The sequence below is a fragment of the Triticum dicoccoides genome, chromosome 2A (genome assembly GCF_002162155.2).
Source record: "Triticum dicoccoides isolate Atlit2015 ecotype Zavitan chromosome 2A, WEW_v2.0, whole genome shotgun sequence".
In the NCBI taxonomy this organism is placed as follows: domain Eukaryota; kingdom Viridiplantae; phylum Streptophyta; class Magnoliopsida; order Poales; family Poaceae; genus Triticum; species Triticum dicoccoides.
This window is the reverse complement of record NC_041382.1, coordinates 178,826,684-178,842,252: the sequence shown is the minus strand read 5'-3', so window position 1 is coordinate 178,842,252 and position 15,569 is coordinate 178,826,684. Positions and strand designations below refer to the sequence as shown.

The following is a 15,569-nucleotide window of genomic DNA, read 5'->3' as shown; positions in this document are numbered from 1 at the left end:
ACACACACACACAAACAAAGCGCGTACCAACTGTTAACACGGGCCCGCGGTCATACGAGTACCGGGCATAAACTGCACACAAGTCCGAGGGCCTGGCCGAAAACACACCGTCAAAACGTTTTGTAAGCGATTTCGTGCCCCTTCCGCGTGCGGGCGAGCGACCTTCTCCCCCTTCCCCTTCCCTGCCGGTGGCAGCGACCGAGGCAGCCGTCGGAGCGGACGGGGCGCGCGTCGCCGAGTTTGCTCGGATCCCCCGAAGCGCGCGCGGTTCCGGCGGGCCATGGGCACGCCGGAGTTCCCTGACCTGGGGCGGCACTGCAGCGTCGGCGACTGCCACCAGATCGATTTCCTCCCCTTCACCTGCGACAGATGCGACTTCGTACGTTTCCGCCTCCCCTGTCCCTCTGAGCCGCCGTTGTGTTCGTTGACCGAATTTTACTATTGATTAGCGTGGAAATTGGATTAATTGCGTTTAGAGCTTGGGCCCGTCTGAGTATTGTTATGTGGATTATGGAACGCGAGAATCGTTCCTTCTCTGTAGACGCGGTTTCCTGAAGTAGATCCTGGGATTAGTAGTTTGGGCGGGGAGACCTTGCCTGGGTTTTACTTATTTTGATCTAGCAGCCTACTAAGAAGTAAGAACTCACCTCAGGAGATGGTGAGGGGCTAAGGGAAACCGAATTATCATTGTCAATGTCCCTTAGCCATTCATGTTGTTGCCTGGGCAGCAGGGAAGAGCCTTTCTTTCCCCAGTTCTATGCAATAGGGTGTCAACGTCTGCCATCTTGAAGCAGTGCTTCTGCTCGCTTTCTTGCTGAAGTAGAGTTATTGCGTCACTGCTAACTGCTTAGTATTTCATCAATAGTGACATGCTCTGCATGAACTTTTGGGAGATGCCGAAAGAATGCTTTGGTTGAATGAAACATTTATTTTCAAGTCCGTTGTGCTAGGTTGTTAGTTTATGGACACATGTTTCTGGACTCGAATGTAAAACCTACTTGATCTAAGTTCGTAACTGCCATTGTCATATACTAAAGTAGAAGGAACCTTTTGTAAAGCATATCATTGAAGAAACAACAGGCAAACATGTGTGCATGGTTTAAGTATAAAATACTCCCTCCGTCCCATAATATAAGATCATTTTTTAAGCTATGGTAGCTTGAAAAGCAATCTTATATTGTGGGACGGAGGGATTATGTATTTCATGAGAGCTAGCCTTTTTTAAAATTAAGGAAATATTAGATTTTCAATAGTGTCCTGAAGCACACTACTTGATGCATTACTGTACTTAATAAGAAGCAACTATTGGTGTATCAAGAAATGTTGGACTCTAACCAAACTGGAAACAGAGGGAAAAAGGAAAAGAAGCTTAATCGACTAGGAGTGATATGTTTTCAATTTTCACGTATGGGTGGCATTGATGATGAAAGTTGTATTCATAACCGCAGTAGCACCCAAGTCCCAAGTGTTGTTTTCAGTTGCACCCCCTGACCCCCCACCCCCCCCCTCCCCCCCTTTTGATTCTCATTGCAACATGCAGTCCCTATATATTACCCTGGTGATGCTTACCTGAAGTATTTGTCTACAAATTTTGAAGTGTGGCAGAATTTCGAATACTGACTAAATATAAGAGATAAATAATCCTTTTCTTTCCACCCAAAATGTGTTCAATCCTTCTGCACTTCCTGACTTTCTTAATATAAATATAAGATTGCACATTTGCATTGAGGATGGTAGTCATGTATAGTAATTTGTGAAGAATGAAGTTTTTTGCTGAGTTAATTGTATTCGATTTTTTTTACAGAATGTGTAGTATTTATTCTTATGGAAATTCAGTTTATTTTGCATTCTGAAATTATTTGCCTTTTAAAATGCACGGGCACCTTAAGTCTAAACAGTTCTGTCATCACTGAGTGCAGCCAGCCATTGTGCTAATATGGCTATTGTATGATTGTTCAGGTCTTTTGCCTTCAGCACCGAAGTCATACATCACATAAGTGTCCAAAGGCTAATAACAAGGATGTCACTGTCGTCGTCTGCCCACTATGTGCTAAAGGAGTTCGCCTGAATCCAAATGAAGATGCAAACATCACCTGGGAGTCTCATGTTAATACTGATTGTGATCCATCAAATTACCAGAGAGCAACAAAGAAAAAGAAATGCCCAGTTCCTGGGTGCAGAGAACAGCTGACATTTTCGAACACAATCATGTGCAAAGATTGTAGCAAAGAGCACTGCCTCAAGCACAGATTTGGTCCTGATCACAAGTGCCCGGGCCCAAGAAAACCGGAACCTACCTTCCCCTTTGCCAACATGCTAAGAAGAAGTCAGAAAGTTGAACCACGCGCAAACAGCAGTGGCAGTGGTTCTTCCTGGTGGAGCTCCAGCCTTTTGAATGCAGCATCAAGTTTCAGATCATCAGCAGAAGCAGGAATGCAGAAACTGAGCATTGCCACCAGCGAAGCCGTCCAGAAGGCTAAGGATGGGGTCACCCCGAGCAGCAGTGGTGGTGGCCTCGTGGAGCAATGTGTTCAGTGTCCAGCAAGGTTTTCCACTGTTGGGGCCCTAATCGAGCACGCCGAGAAATCCCATGGGAACAACTCGCAACCGAGCCGTGGCAAAGTGACGATTGATGCTTGCCCCAAATGTAGCAAGGGATTTCAAGATCCGGTGTTACTAGTGGAGCATGTTGAGAGGGAACATGGAGGAACTTCAAAAGCATAAACCTGCCCGTGAGTCATTTCACATGAGTATGTTATATGCCTGATTGCTGAGTAATTTACTCCTCGTTTACTCGATTTGATTGTACTCTAGTGAGCTCTGGGCTCGAATTGTGCACATGAAAGAAAGTCTTATCTCAACCCAAGCCATTGTCAATTGAATGAATACCGTACTGGATACCAGAAACTAAATGTATCCAAACTAAATCGCGAGACCCCAAACTTTTGTATCTGGAGCACTCTAGTCCACTAGGCAGTCATGCAAGGACAAAACGGCTCCTTTTTTTTACCAAAAAAATAATCCATACGTCGTCTATTTCTGTGATGTAAAATGCACAAATGAATTTTAGTATGAAAATATGAAAAATCGTCACTTGTGTGAAAAAACCAGAGCATGTTAGTTGGTTTCTTGCAAATCGCAAATTTTCATATCTAAATATAATCATCTCACAATCTATATCTATGAACATTTCATGTTTTTTAAAGCTTTACATACGCTTTTTATTGTTGCTAAATACTTAAATATACTCATTCTGTTCCTAAATATAAGTCTTTTTAGAGATTCCACTATAGAGACTACATTCAGATGTATATAAACGTCTTTTAAAGTATAGGTTCACTTATTTTGCTCCGTATATAGTCTATAGCGAAATCTTTTAAAAGACTTATATTTAGAAACGGAGGGAGTATTTGATGGTTGCTATAGATACATTGAAATGGTAGTAAACTAAATGTAACTAATTAAAGTACACAAATTAATTATAAAACTTAGAGCATCTCCGACCGCGCCCCCAACAGGCCCTCCCAGGTCACTTTTAGCCGCCGACGCCCAAAAAACGGCCCCGGAGCCCCTTTTTCGTTGGTTTGGGCCGAAACTGGCGTCGACGGACCCAGACCGAATCCGACGCGCTGGGGGGCGCCGGGGAAAGCGATTTTGGGCGAACGAGAATGGGCCCGCCGAGTCAGCAACATGCCGCTTCGTCGTCCTCTTAGCCTCAGTTCCCGTGGGAATCAATGCCAAAGCTGCCGAGCTGTCGTGCCGGTCAGCCTCCATTGATGCCTCACGGGGGGCACAATGAAGGCGCCGTGACACGCGTCCCGCCCGCTCCCGCCACGCGTCGCCCAGGATGCAGGATCTTACCGCCCCGCTTCGGCTATAAAAGCCGCCCTCCCCGCCGGTGAACGCACAACTCACCTTCTCTAGCCTCGTCTCACCACAAAAGCCACCTCTCCTTCCCTCTTCCCCCGCCAACGAGCAATGGCTGAGCGGTACCCCGACAGCGAACGGCTTCTGCTGACGCCATCTGACGGTGTCCTGGACTAGGGGGTACTCACCACGTCGTCTCCCAACCAGGTGGATCGGGCCAAGGACCCACATAGCGGTTTACTCATGGGCCAGTTCGGACAGCCCATGCCGCATTCAAGGAATATTTCACAAGACTTGATGATCAAGACAAGGACTCCTCTTCACCAACGTATTCGACTAGGACTCTTGTTATCCTAGGCCTCCGGTACATTATATAAACCGAGGCCAGGCTAGTCGATAGATCATTATGACATTATTCATCATACCCTCAGGTTTTAGACCACAACATATGATCTCGCGGTAGATCAACTCTGTACTTGATACTCCATCAATATAAACAAGAGCAGGACGTAGGGTTTTACCTCCATCAAGAGGGCTCGAACCTGGGTAAAACATCGTCTCCTTCGTTCATGTTACTATTGATCCGAGAATACATAGCTAGGGACCCCATACCCCGAGATCTGCCGGTTTTGACACCGACAATGATGCTTCCATTGAGAGTTCCGTTGTGTGATCGACAAAATATCAATGGCTCGCCTGCAGATCAACTACAACGTTGGCGTCTTCGTCACCGGCTCGACTGGTCACCTTGGCTTGTATCCGCTACCACCACCTCTTCGAGCACCGCTTTGACGATTCCTTCAGTGGAATTGTGCGGAATTGAGTCTACAACAACACTGTAAAATTTCGTTGCGTTCCGATGGAGCAATCTCCGTCGATCGCCGATGTATCGGAGCCTTGTCGAATCTGGATAGGAATCTGGATGAGTTTGGAGCGTGGTGTCCAGCATCTAGCTCGGACGTCCTTTGGAATATCCAACCGTTGATCGGCTGCGGAATTCCTATATCTACCACCTCTAAAAATTTCAGTTCGATCCGACCGTCCAAACTCCGGAAACCTTTCGATTAGTGCATCACTTTTCGAATCTGTTTTCTGCGCGAATACGAATCCAACCCGAGTTCATCTTTCGTCATGAACGGGATATTGGACAACCTTTTTGGAAGAATCTCTTTGTAGGGTATTGTGTTTTGTTTACGAACACATGCTCATAAATTTTGCTCCTTTTCGGAGGTAATATTCGCCGTCACACTGGTGTCAAACCAGCCTTTACTCCACGTCCGCCGACCTGCGCTAGATAGGTCGTCGCTTCATCGAGCCGAGCCCGACCTTATCGGATCATCAGCTCGGCAAGCCGAACAAGAGTTCGACATGACGAATACTAAATTATCACCAACACCATCGCCCCACGGATTGCATGGGTCAAGCGCGCCGACATCGCCGCCGCTCGGTCACTTCATCAATCCGGCTTTGACCGCGTCATAAGTTATGACCAGCGTCGGCATGGCTACACTGTTGCTTCTTCAAGCTGATGTCCATCACGCCGAACTACTTCAATACCTCGGCTGACATGGCAGCTGCAATGTCTCCTTACCGACCCACTCCTTTACCTCGGCCTAGACCGGGGGCTTCGCCATCTCTTCATCAGCCTACTCTGGAGACTTCGGTGTCACCAGCCGACCAACTTCGTGACGTTAGCTGGACCGGGGGCTTTGCCTCGGCGAGCCAACCTTTGCCAGCATCGCCATGCCGTCGCTTCATCGCCCATTAGGCAATGGGTGTGCGGATTTAGTCCCAGTTTTAGGAGTAATCTTTCTTCATGTTGCTACAACAGATAAACCAGGTGCTATTAATTCTAGTAATTTTTCTTGCCTTGTTTTTTTTGAAGAATTATAACTCTGGTTTGTTCCATCATCTGTACACAGGTCTGTCAAATGGTGGCCACATTAACGACGGTCGCGTGGTGGTTCGGTCAGTTTCTGTATACAGTTCGGCGAATGCCGAATCCAGAACTCGGACCGGCCTGTGAATTCAGGCTTTGCCACGCCTTCATCGCGTCACACCGACGCCCTGCATCAACATTGACTTCGGCGCCAGGCCACATCTCTTTTAAATAAATTATTTTTGCGAAAAGCAATTATGCAAGGATTTTATATATATTTATATTATTCTTTTTGGACCGCACTATTTTATGTGTGTAGGTGATCGACTTCGACTGCGTCACGCGGTCACTTCGGCAAGCCAACATCGTCGTCCCAATTGGCATAAATCGGCTCGCATGATCACCTCGTTGATTGAATTGCCATACCGATATGTTCGGTTGCCTCGGGGATTTCGACATCATCAAGAGGGTCCTACCTCGTCGGGTGTTCGACGACGGGCCATATTTCTTTTATTACTCACTTTGCATAAATTATTAATCTTGCAACTTTTATTAATTTTTTATTATTACTATTATCTATGGCTTGCACTATCTTCTGTGCACATGTAAATGATCCGGATTGGGCAGCGCTGTCACCTCGGCTAGACCGGGGGCTTCGTCATCACTTCATTAACCCACGCCGGGTACTTCGGCGTCACACTACCGGCCTGCATCGGCCGTGCTCTGTCGTCACTTCGGAGCGTCAAGCTCTTCGCTCTGCCACCTCGGAACCGGCTTGGGGGCTGGGACCTCGTCCCACCGTAAGCTCGGACCGCGTCATCAATGCCGAACACATCAACCAGCTAAGTCGCTTTTATGCTCAAAGTATTAAATTTTTTATCTGTATTCGGTTCGACCATGCTCTCATACGTTATTTGTTAAAAACACTTCTCTTACCCATGTTAACTAGGGGCTCTTAAAATTTATATGAGCCATTTTATAATAAATGTGTTTTCTTCTTGTTCGTTGCAAAGTCTTTTTCTATCACTCCTTCCTCGACTCGAGTATGTGGTCAGTAGTAGGATAGCCTGGTTTCTCTCTAAAGCCGCTCGAGTTTAGTTCAGTAAACTGGCCCGAGAAGCACTCCGCCTTAGGGATAGGAGGTTGAAGCCGAAGGCTAACCCACTCGAAGTCTTGAGATCGGATGTGTCATGTTAAAGCACGACGGAAGCACAAACTAATTTTAAGACCAATTTTTGGATTGGCACAAAAAACTTGATTTAGTTTGGATGTAAAGTTTTCGCATAAGTTTTTTGGTTTTTTAAGCTTATGTCACTTTTGATCTATTTGTGTGCTTTTCTTTTATGAGGCGGGACATCCTCTTGACCGAGGTACCCTGCGTAATAATCCAGCTCGGGAAATCTTTTTCGACCCATAGTTCGGCATTTTTCCTGCCGACCTGCACCTCGGTGTTGGGTCCGAGCATAAATCCCGCAGTACACTGCCGGACACTTTTTAAGCATCGACAATATCAACAGGGGGCTGCGACTTGAGCCGAACCCACCAAAAGCCAAGGCACTCCGGGGAGTCCTCGGCAAAATGTTCTCGGATATTGCTTTATATGCATTAGTTTCGAATTGTGTGTTCGGTCAGTAGTTGGGTTGCCCGGCTCCTGTGCTTGCCTCCTACGTTCCGCTTTGTTCGGCTAGGTGCACAAAGGGAGAACCACTGCGATTGTGCTTCCAGCTAGCATGGTTAAGCGCCTCAGTGGAGAAAGCCGAAAACTGACTGTCACAATAAGCGTAAAGTGGTCAGTGATCCCATGACTGTATTAAACTATAAGATCGATAGAGGTCACCCCGTGTTAAATGACGGTGTTCATAACATTGGGCGAAGTGTTTATGGCTTGACCTCGACTATCGCCGAACACTAACCAGGGGCTAGTTACTGGCCTCCCAACTTAAAGCTCCTATGACTAAGTGAAAGTTATAAAGCCCGCATATCTGATTGCCTCGTTTCTGCTAACACAACCACCTTCGGGCACCGAGACGTCAGCTAAGGGTTATTTTGTTATTGCAGAAACACACTGTGTAGCATCTACAAGGGGGTGGAAGCCGACGATGGGCCACTTTCAACTGATAAACGGTCACAACAGAGTCAAAGTAAACATATCATTGGCGTTCACATTTAATATACGAGGGCTGCCTTCCGTAATCATCGTTATAAAGCCAAAAATATGCATCAATTTGACTTAAGATTTTGGCCAAGCTGGGTTGCCTAGATCATGTGCTTACCCCTACGTCCCCGATTGTTTGACTAGGCGGTAAAGGGAGCACCTCTGTGATTGTTACTACCAGGTCATCTGAGTTAGCACCTCAGACTGGGTGAAGCCGAAAGCTAGCGATCTTAAAGGATATAATTGGTCGGCAACGACGGAAGTGAAAATTTTGGTTCATTAATACCATACAGTTCGAGAACTTTCCCCGAACTAAATCCTCAATATTTTCCTCCCACATTGATTGGAGGTGAGGTTTCATGGTCATGATCAACATGACAACCCAAAGAAAGGAACCGATAGCGGGATTATTTTCTTTGGAAGATGTTTCATATCTCTCTGCATACCTTTGTTTATAAAACCGTATGGCCGGATTGCCTTGTTTTCCATAAATCTTTGCCCTTATAGCGGCTTTATAAAGTAGGACAAACACTCCCCGGCTTCTGTCCGAGGAGGTTCAAGCCGATGGTCGGTGAACAAAGTTTTGCACAGTGTGGATCCGAGCATTAATGATGTAAAGTACTTGGATACATAGAATCATTACACATAATTTGCTATTTTACTCTGGATATCGATCCTTAATTCGGCCACCCTTGCCAGCATTAAGGCTCGGGGGCTACTGGGCTTCGGGCTTATCATTCACTAATATTAAAGGGGCACATCGATCTCTTGTTCTGGTGTTGCCACCCGACCAGTGTCTCGGGGGCTATTGCATTGCCTATTCAATGCAGAAAATTCAAAGTGCTCAGTGTTCGGCTGGACCGGACTATGCGCCAACGCGTCTTCGGACAACAATAGGTACCATCTGGGACTTATCTGGCATCAAGCTAATATATTACAGTGACTTTTCAAAACCCTCTCTCAAGGGCCCGTTCGCCGATTACTATTTCCTCTAATATATTACACCGTGTTTCTATTCCTAAGTATGCCACCGAGCTGGGAATTGATCCTCAGGCTGATTTTATGAATCGACCTGAGTCTCAGGGGCTACTAGGGTCAGCGGTTTGATTTTATCCTTCAGGTGCATCCCGGATATTAGGCCAACACGCACCTTGAGGGCTACTGGCTATACATCTTGGCAGAGAATACATTGCACAATTCGGAATCAAACTCATAACAATCAACCCATGGCCGGTGAGGGAGTCCTGGATTAGGGGGTGTTCGGGTAGCCGGACTATACCTTCAGCCGGACTCCAGGACTATGAAGATACAAGATTGAAGACTTCATCCCGTGTCCAGATGGGACTTTCCTTGGCGTGGAAGGCAAGCTTGGCGATGCGGATATTCAAGATCTCCTACCATTGTAACCGACTCTGTGTAACCCTAACCCTATCCGGTGTCTATATAAACCGGAGGGTTGTAGTCCGTAGGACATCAACTCCATATACAACAATCATACCATAGGCTAGCTTCTAGGGTTTAGCCTCCTTGATCTCGTGGTAGATCTACTCTTGTACTACCCATATCATCAATATTAATCAAGCAGGAGTAGGGTATTACCTCCATCGAGAGGGCCCGAACCTGGGTAAAAACATCGTGTCCCTTGTCTCCTGTTACCATCCGGCCTTGACGCACAGTTCGGGACCCCCTACCCGAGATCCGCCGGTTTTGACACCGACATTGGTGCTTTCATTGAGAGTTCCTCTGTGTCGTCGCCTTTAGGCCCGATGGCTCCTTTGATCATCAACAACGATGCAGTCCAGGGTGAGACTTTTCTCCCCGGACAGATCTTCGTCTTCGGCGGCTTCGCACTGCAGGCCAATTCGCTTGGCCACCTGGAGCAGATCGAAAGCTACGCCCCTGGCCATCAAGTCAGGTTTGGAAGCCTAAACTACATGGCAGACATCCGCGGAGATTTGATCTTCGACGGATTCGAGCCACAACCAAGCGCGCTGCACTGTCTCGCGGGGCATGATCTAGCTCTGTCACCGAACAGTATCCCGGAGGCCACAAACGCACCAGCTCTGACCCTTAATTTGGAGCCAGTTGTGTCAATCGAGGATGAGCGGTTGCACGTCACCTCGGGGGCTGCGATCTCAAAGGCGATCGAGCCGAATGTCGGCCCCACACTCCGCGTGACTCACGGCTCCGAGGATCCGGACTCCTCTCCGGACTCCGAACCCCCCGCGCCCCTGCCGATCGAATTCGATTGGGCGCCAATAATGGAGTTCACCGCCGCGGACATCTTTCAGCACTCGCCTTTTGGCGATATCCTGAATTCTCTCAAGTCTCTCTCTTTATCAGGAGAGCCCTGGCCGAACTGCGCTCAGCGAGGATGGGATACGGACGATGAAGAAATTCAAAGCCCACCCACCACCCACTTGGTAGCCACTGTCGACAATTTAAACGACGTGCTCAACTTCGACTCCGGAGACATCGACAGCATGGATGACGATGCAGGAGATACCGATGAACCAACGCCCATAGGGCATTGGACAGCCACCTCATCTCACGATGTGTACATGGTGGATACCCCTAAAGGAAGCGACAACGAGGAAAAAGGGGATGGAACGGGAGATCGACCCCTCGAAAAGCAATCAAAGCGTCGGCGCAAAAGCCGACCCAAGCCCCGCCTCGATAAAAACCCAGCCATAGAGCAGGATGAGCCGGTAGACGACGAGCAGGCCTTAGAGCAACCGTCCGAACAGGGCAACACAGATAGAGAAACTGAACATCCCTCCTCCGACGAAAACGGCATTCCGGACGACCTCACGCCGGATAAACCCATGGAGCAGAAGAATCTCCATGAGAGGCTCGTTGCAACTGCACGTAGCCTGAAAAAGCAGAAGCGGAAGCTAAAAACAGCGGAAGATGCACTCCGGATTAGATGGAGCAAAGTAATCAATACCGCAGATAAATACGGCGACGGTCGCCGCACTAAAAGCTATCCAAAAAGAAAGCTACTGCCTGAATTCGACGAAGTGGCCCTAGAGCCCTCGCATCCAAAAGATAAGAAAGCCACACGGTCGGATAGACGACCCCATAAAGCGGCAAGCGGCGCCGCACTTAAATCTGCATGCGACCCACCTAAAGATTCGCATCATGGCCCAGTTAGGTCCATTTATGGGCCAAGAAAGCAAGCTCTCGTAAGCAATGCAATAAAGCCATCATCAGAATCCGGCACATCCAAATACAGGGGCGCCGCACACCCCCTATGTTCACCGATGAGGTCCTGGACTATGAATTTCCAGAGGGATTCAAACCCGTAAACATAGAGGCATATGATGGAACAACAGACCCTAGAGTCTGGATCGAGGATTATATCCTCCACATACACATGGCTAGAGGAGATGATCTCCACGCCATAAAATATTTACCCCTTAAGCTTAAAGGGCCAGCCCGGCATTGGCTTAAAAGCCTTCCTGAAAACACAATTGGAAGTTGGGAAGAGCTCAAGGAGGCTTTCCGAGCAAATTTTCAAGGGACCTATGTCCGCCCTCCGGGCGCAGACGATCTTAGTCACATAACTCAACAGCCCGGAGAATCAGCTCGGCATTTCTGGAATAGATTCCTCACTAAAAAGAATCAGATAGTCGACTGTCCATACGCCAAAGCCTTAGCAGCTTTCAGGCATAACGTCCAAGACGAATGGCTCGCCAGACACCTCGGCCAAGAAAAGCCAAGAACAATGGTCGCACTAACAAGCCTCATGACCCGCTTTTGTGCAGGAGAGGACAACTGGTTGGCAAGGTACAGCCCCAGCGACCCAAGTACATCCGAAACTAGGGATGGAAACGGAAAACCGCGACGCAACAAGGACCGTCGCCGGACTAAGGAAAAAAGTCCGAAGAGCACGGCAGTCAATGCTGGATTCAAAGGCTCACGACAAAATCAGACAAAACCGCCCCTCCAGGATAACAGGGACGATCCATCCAACTTAAATAAAATCCTGGACAGGATATGTCAGATACACAGTACTCCCGGGAAGCCTGCTAACCATACCCACAGAGATTGTTGGGTTTTCAAACAATCCGGCAGACTCAATGCCGAACACAAGGGGCTCGACACACCAAGCGAAGACGAGGACGAACCCCAAAAGCAGAGTACCAGCAAACAAAAGAACTTCCCACAAGAAGTAAAAATAGTGAACTTACTTCACATAACAAAACATGCGGCGCCCATAAAGGTACGCACCACACGACCTATCCCCAAAGGGTCCCGCCACTGGTTGTCAAAACCAATCATCTTCGATCAGCTAGATTATTCTAGAAATATCAAGAATGCAGGCTGGACTGCCTTGATACTCGATCCAATAATTGGCGGACTCCAGTTTTCAAATGTCCTTATGGACGGCGGCAGTGGACTAAACCTGATATATCAGGATACAATCCATCACATGGGGATAAACCCAGCAAGAATCCGCCGCAGCAAAACCTCCTTTCAAGGGGTAACACCTGGTCCGGACACCCATTGTATGGGTTTTCTCTGGCTCGAAGTTATATTCGGCTCTGCCGATAACTTCCGCCGCGAAAAGCTGACCTTCCATATCGTCCCGTTCTCAAGTCGCTATCAAGCACTACCGGGACGCGAAGCTTTCGCTCGCTTTAATGCAATACCGCATTATGCATCTCTCACGCTTAAGATGCCCGGTCCACGAGGCATCATCTCTTTGAAGGGGAAGCACTAAAGTGCACCTCCCCAAGCGGAGGACTGTGCGGCCGCTTTGACAGCCCCACAGTAAAATGGCCTCACCGGCCAAAAAACTTCGAAACAGGTCATTAAAGACCACGAGCGCGGATAGACGAGTTCGGGACAAAATCATCATTGATGCAGGCTTAGTGGCCATATACCCCCGCACTAGGGGCTCCATGCATATACAATAAGAGACAATAAAGCTCAATTTTATATATTTTACTTTATACTTTGTTTATTTTAAACTTTTGTTCGGCACGACCCGTTTTCAACTCAGCTCCTCTCTTTTACAGATGAACGTCGTGCGATGCCCGTCCAGGATACGGCACAACAGAGACACAGGCGCAGACGTGCAGTAGGGACCCATCCTAAAGGATTCTTTTTAGATTAAGACCCTGCGTAAACCTTTTTTTACTGTCTCTTGTTGCTACACATCCCCTGATTTTTTCTGATATAACCAAGGAGGAGGCTGGCGTCTTGGCATGTGGCCACGTCAGAATTTTTGCACGTACCTGGACACTAGGGGCTTTTTTAATAAAGAGTGTTGTTTCGCCCGCACTCATAAAGACCGAACACCTTCGGGAGTGTTCGGCGTCGCGAGTTTTGGCATTATATGCATCAGCTCTGAATCATGTCTTTGGTCAAATGTTGGGTTGCCCGGCTCCTGAGTTCGGCTACCTTACGTTCCGCTCTATCGGCTAAGGTAGCACCAGGAGAACTACTGCGATTGTGCCCCGGTTCGGCCGGGCGAGCACCTCAGTAGAGAAAGCCGAAAACTGACTGTCATGATGTAGCGTGAGACTGGTCAGCCACTCGATGACCTATCGGAATCTATCGGATTCCTCCACTTTAACGAAGGGTCGCTTCCCGGTCAGGCACATACGCGCCCCGAACTCGGGCGAGCGCAGTCGCCACCAAGGGGCTACCTAAATAGTCTCACTATCAAGCTCCTATGGCTAAGTGAAAGTGTTAAAGCATTATAGTCCAGTTGCCTGGCCCGCTGTGCTATCACCTCCTTTGTAGGACCAAGACGTTGGGTTAAGTGTGAAAATGCGTCTTCTGCGAGCACCCCCGCACTATGTGCGTGGGGGCTGAAGCCAACGACTGCCATCTTTCAGATTTTGTATATATATATCTTAAAACGGCCGCACAGGAGGTGTTCCCAATACTTGAAGGCACAAGTATAAAAAGGCCACTACAGTTTATCAAAATATTACTTTATAATTACATATGCTATCATAACATAGCATCTTTCGAGCACTGCGTCTCTATTACACGAGCGCCTTCAAGGACTTCCTGAAAATAGTGCTCGGAGGGTACTCGGCTTTTGTCCAAATCTTGGGACGCAACAACGGTGGTCTCCATCTCTGCCCAGTATGTCTTGACACAGGCAAGAGCCATCCTTGCGCCCTCTATGCATGCTGACCTCTTCATTGCATTAATACGCGACACTGCGTCAAGGAATTGCTGCACCAAGCTGAAATAACTCTTCGGCTCCGATCTCCCCGGCCACAGATGACCCATGACGTACTTCATGGCGAGTCTGGACAACCTATTCAGTTCGGCCCATTGAGCCAAACGATCGTCCACTGCTAGTGGACGCTCTGGATTGTGAAACTGCGACCAGAAAAGCTTTTCCACTTTGCGATCTTTCTGATCTCGAAAGTGTTCGGTCGCATCAGCAGCACTCGTTGCCAAATCCAGATAGGTATCCTCCACACTCCACATCCGGTCCAACGGAGCAAACTTCGGATCGCAAAATTTCCTTCGCAGCATAAAGGGCTTTCCAGCCACAATCTATTCGGCCTGACGCAGCTCCTCCTTCGCAGCTCTCATCGCAGAGCACGCATCCTTGGCATTGGCAACGGCCTTCTCTAAGTACGTCTGTTTCGCCTGGTCTCCTTTCTCAAGAAGGTCTGCAGCGCTCTTTAACTTTTCGGCCATCTCGGCCATCTCTTCCTTGCTTCGGCAATGAGCAGCCTGTTCGGCTCTCAGCTCTTCAAGGGCTTTCTTGGCAGCCGCATCACTTTCTCTGGCTTGTTCTTTAGCTCGGGCAAGTTCTGCCCTAAGACTCTCCACGGCGGCCGCACCATCTGCGTCAAGCACACACATCGTAAGAAACTGGCATAAAACTCTTCGTACCTGATGCCGCCCGAGGAATTACATACCTTGAGCCTCATCAAGCCGCTTGTTGACAAGCGCGATGTCGGCATCTGCCACGTCCAGTTGCCGCTTTAGTTCGGCAAAATCATCAGTTTGGCTCGATTCCGGACACCCTGCCGCCTACATTCAAAGGCGACATCTTAGACCTGGGATTATGATCCTCCGCGTGCCGTCATTTCTTGACGACGCGCAGAGTCTCAGGGGCTACTATCTACACAGGGCGCATCTTATTCATGCGCAACTGACAAAAGTGTACATTATCTAATGTACCTCAAAACCCGTCAGTAAACTTTTGACGGCCTCATGCAATCTGCTCTCTGCGGATGAGATCCTTTCAATCACCGTGCCCATCAATGCACGGTGCTCCTCCGAGATAGAAGCTCTCCCCAGCAGAATCTTTAGCTCCTCCGGCCGAGCACCAGACAGTGTCGGACTTGTCCCATGACCTCTTTCGAAAGCCGGACACGGAGAACCTCGGGGGGCCACATAGCTATCTTCCGTCCCTGCCAGATTCGGAGAAACCCTCCGCGACGGCACCTCAGGGTCGCCCGCCTCGCTAGGTGGCACGGTAGGGGGAGGCGTCCCGCTCTCCATCATCTCCGGAAGGAGATCCCCCGAAGACGAGCTTTGCTGAGAAGGGCTGAGGTCCGAGCTACAAGGTAAAAATTTGGTTAATCTTCTCAGATATAAATCAAAGACATCCCTCATCCCTCAAAAGGAAAATCTTCCTCTACTTACGGCTCACTGGAGGGCTGATCCCCTTGAGGGCATAGT

General features: G+C 48.4%; 1 protein-coding gene across 1 annotated transcript; it reads left to right on the top strand.

The window, feature by feature from the left end:
* Positions 1 to 111: 111 nt before the first annotated feature.
* On the top strand, positions 112 to 2,882 carry LOC119354074 (zinc finger AN1 and C2H2 domain-containing stress-associated protein 16-like). The gene is made up of 2 exons (XM_037620775.1): positions 112 to 379; positions 1,960 to 2,882. Exons 1-2 carry the CDS (start codon positions 281 to 283, stop codon positions 2,722 to 2,724), a joined length of 864 nt encoding a protein of 287 aa, XP_037476672.1. The 5' UTR covers positions 112 to 280; the 3' UTR covers positions 2,725 to 2,882.
* The last annotated feature ends 12,687 nt before the right edge of the window (positions 2,883 to 15,569 follow it).

Coding starts and splice junctions, on each gene's coding strand:
- LOC119354074 (XM_037620775.1), top strand. CDS start 281: ATGGGCACGCCGGAGTTCCCTGACCTGGGGCGGCACTGCAGCGTCGGC. Junction 380..1,959: donor CCTGCGACAGATGCGACTTC/GTACGTTTCCGC, acceptor ATGATTGTTCAG/GTCTTTTGCCTTCAGCACCG.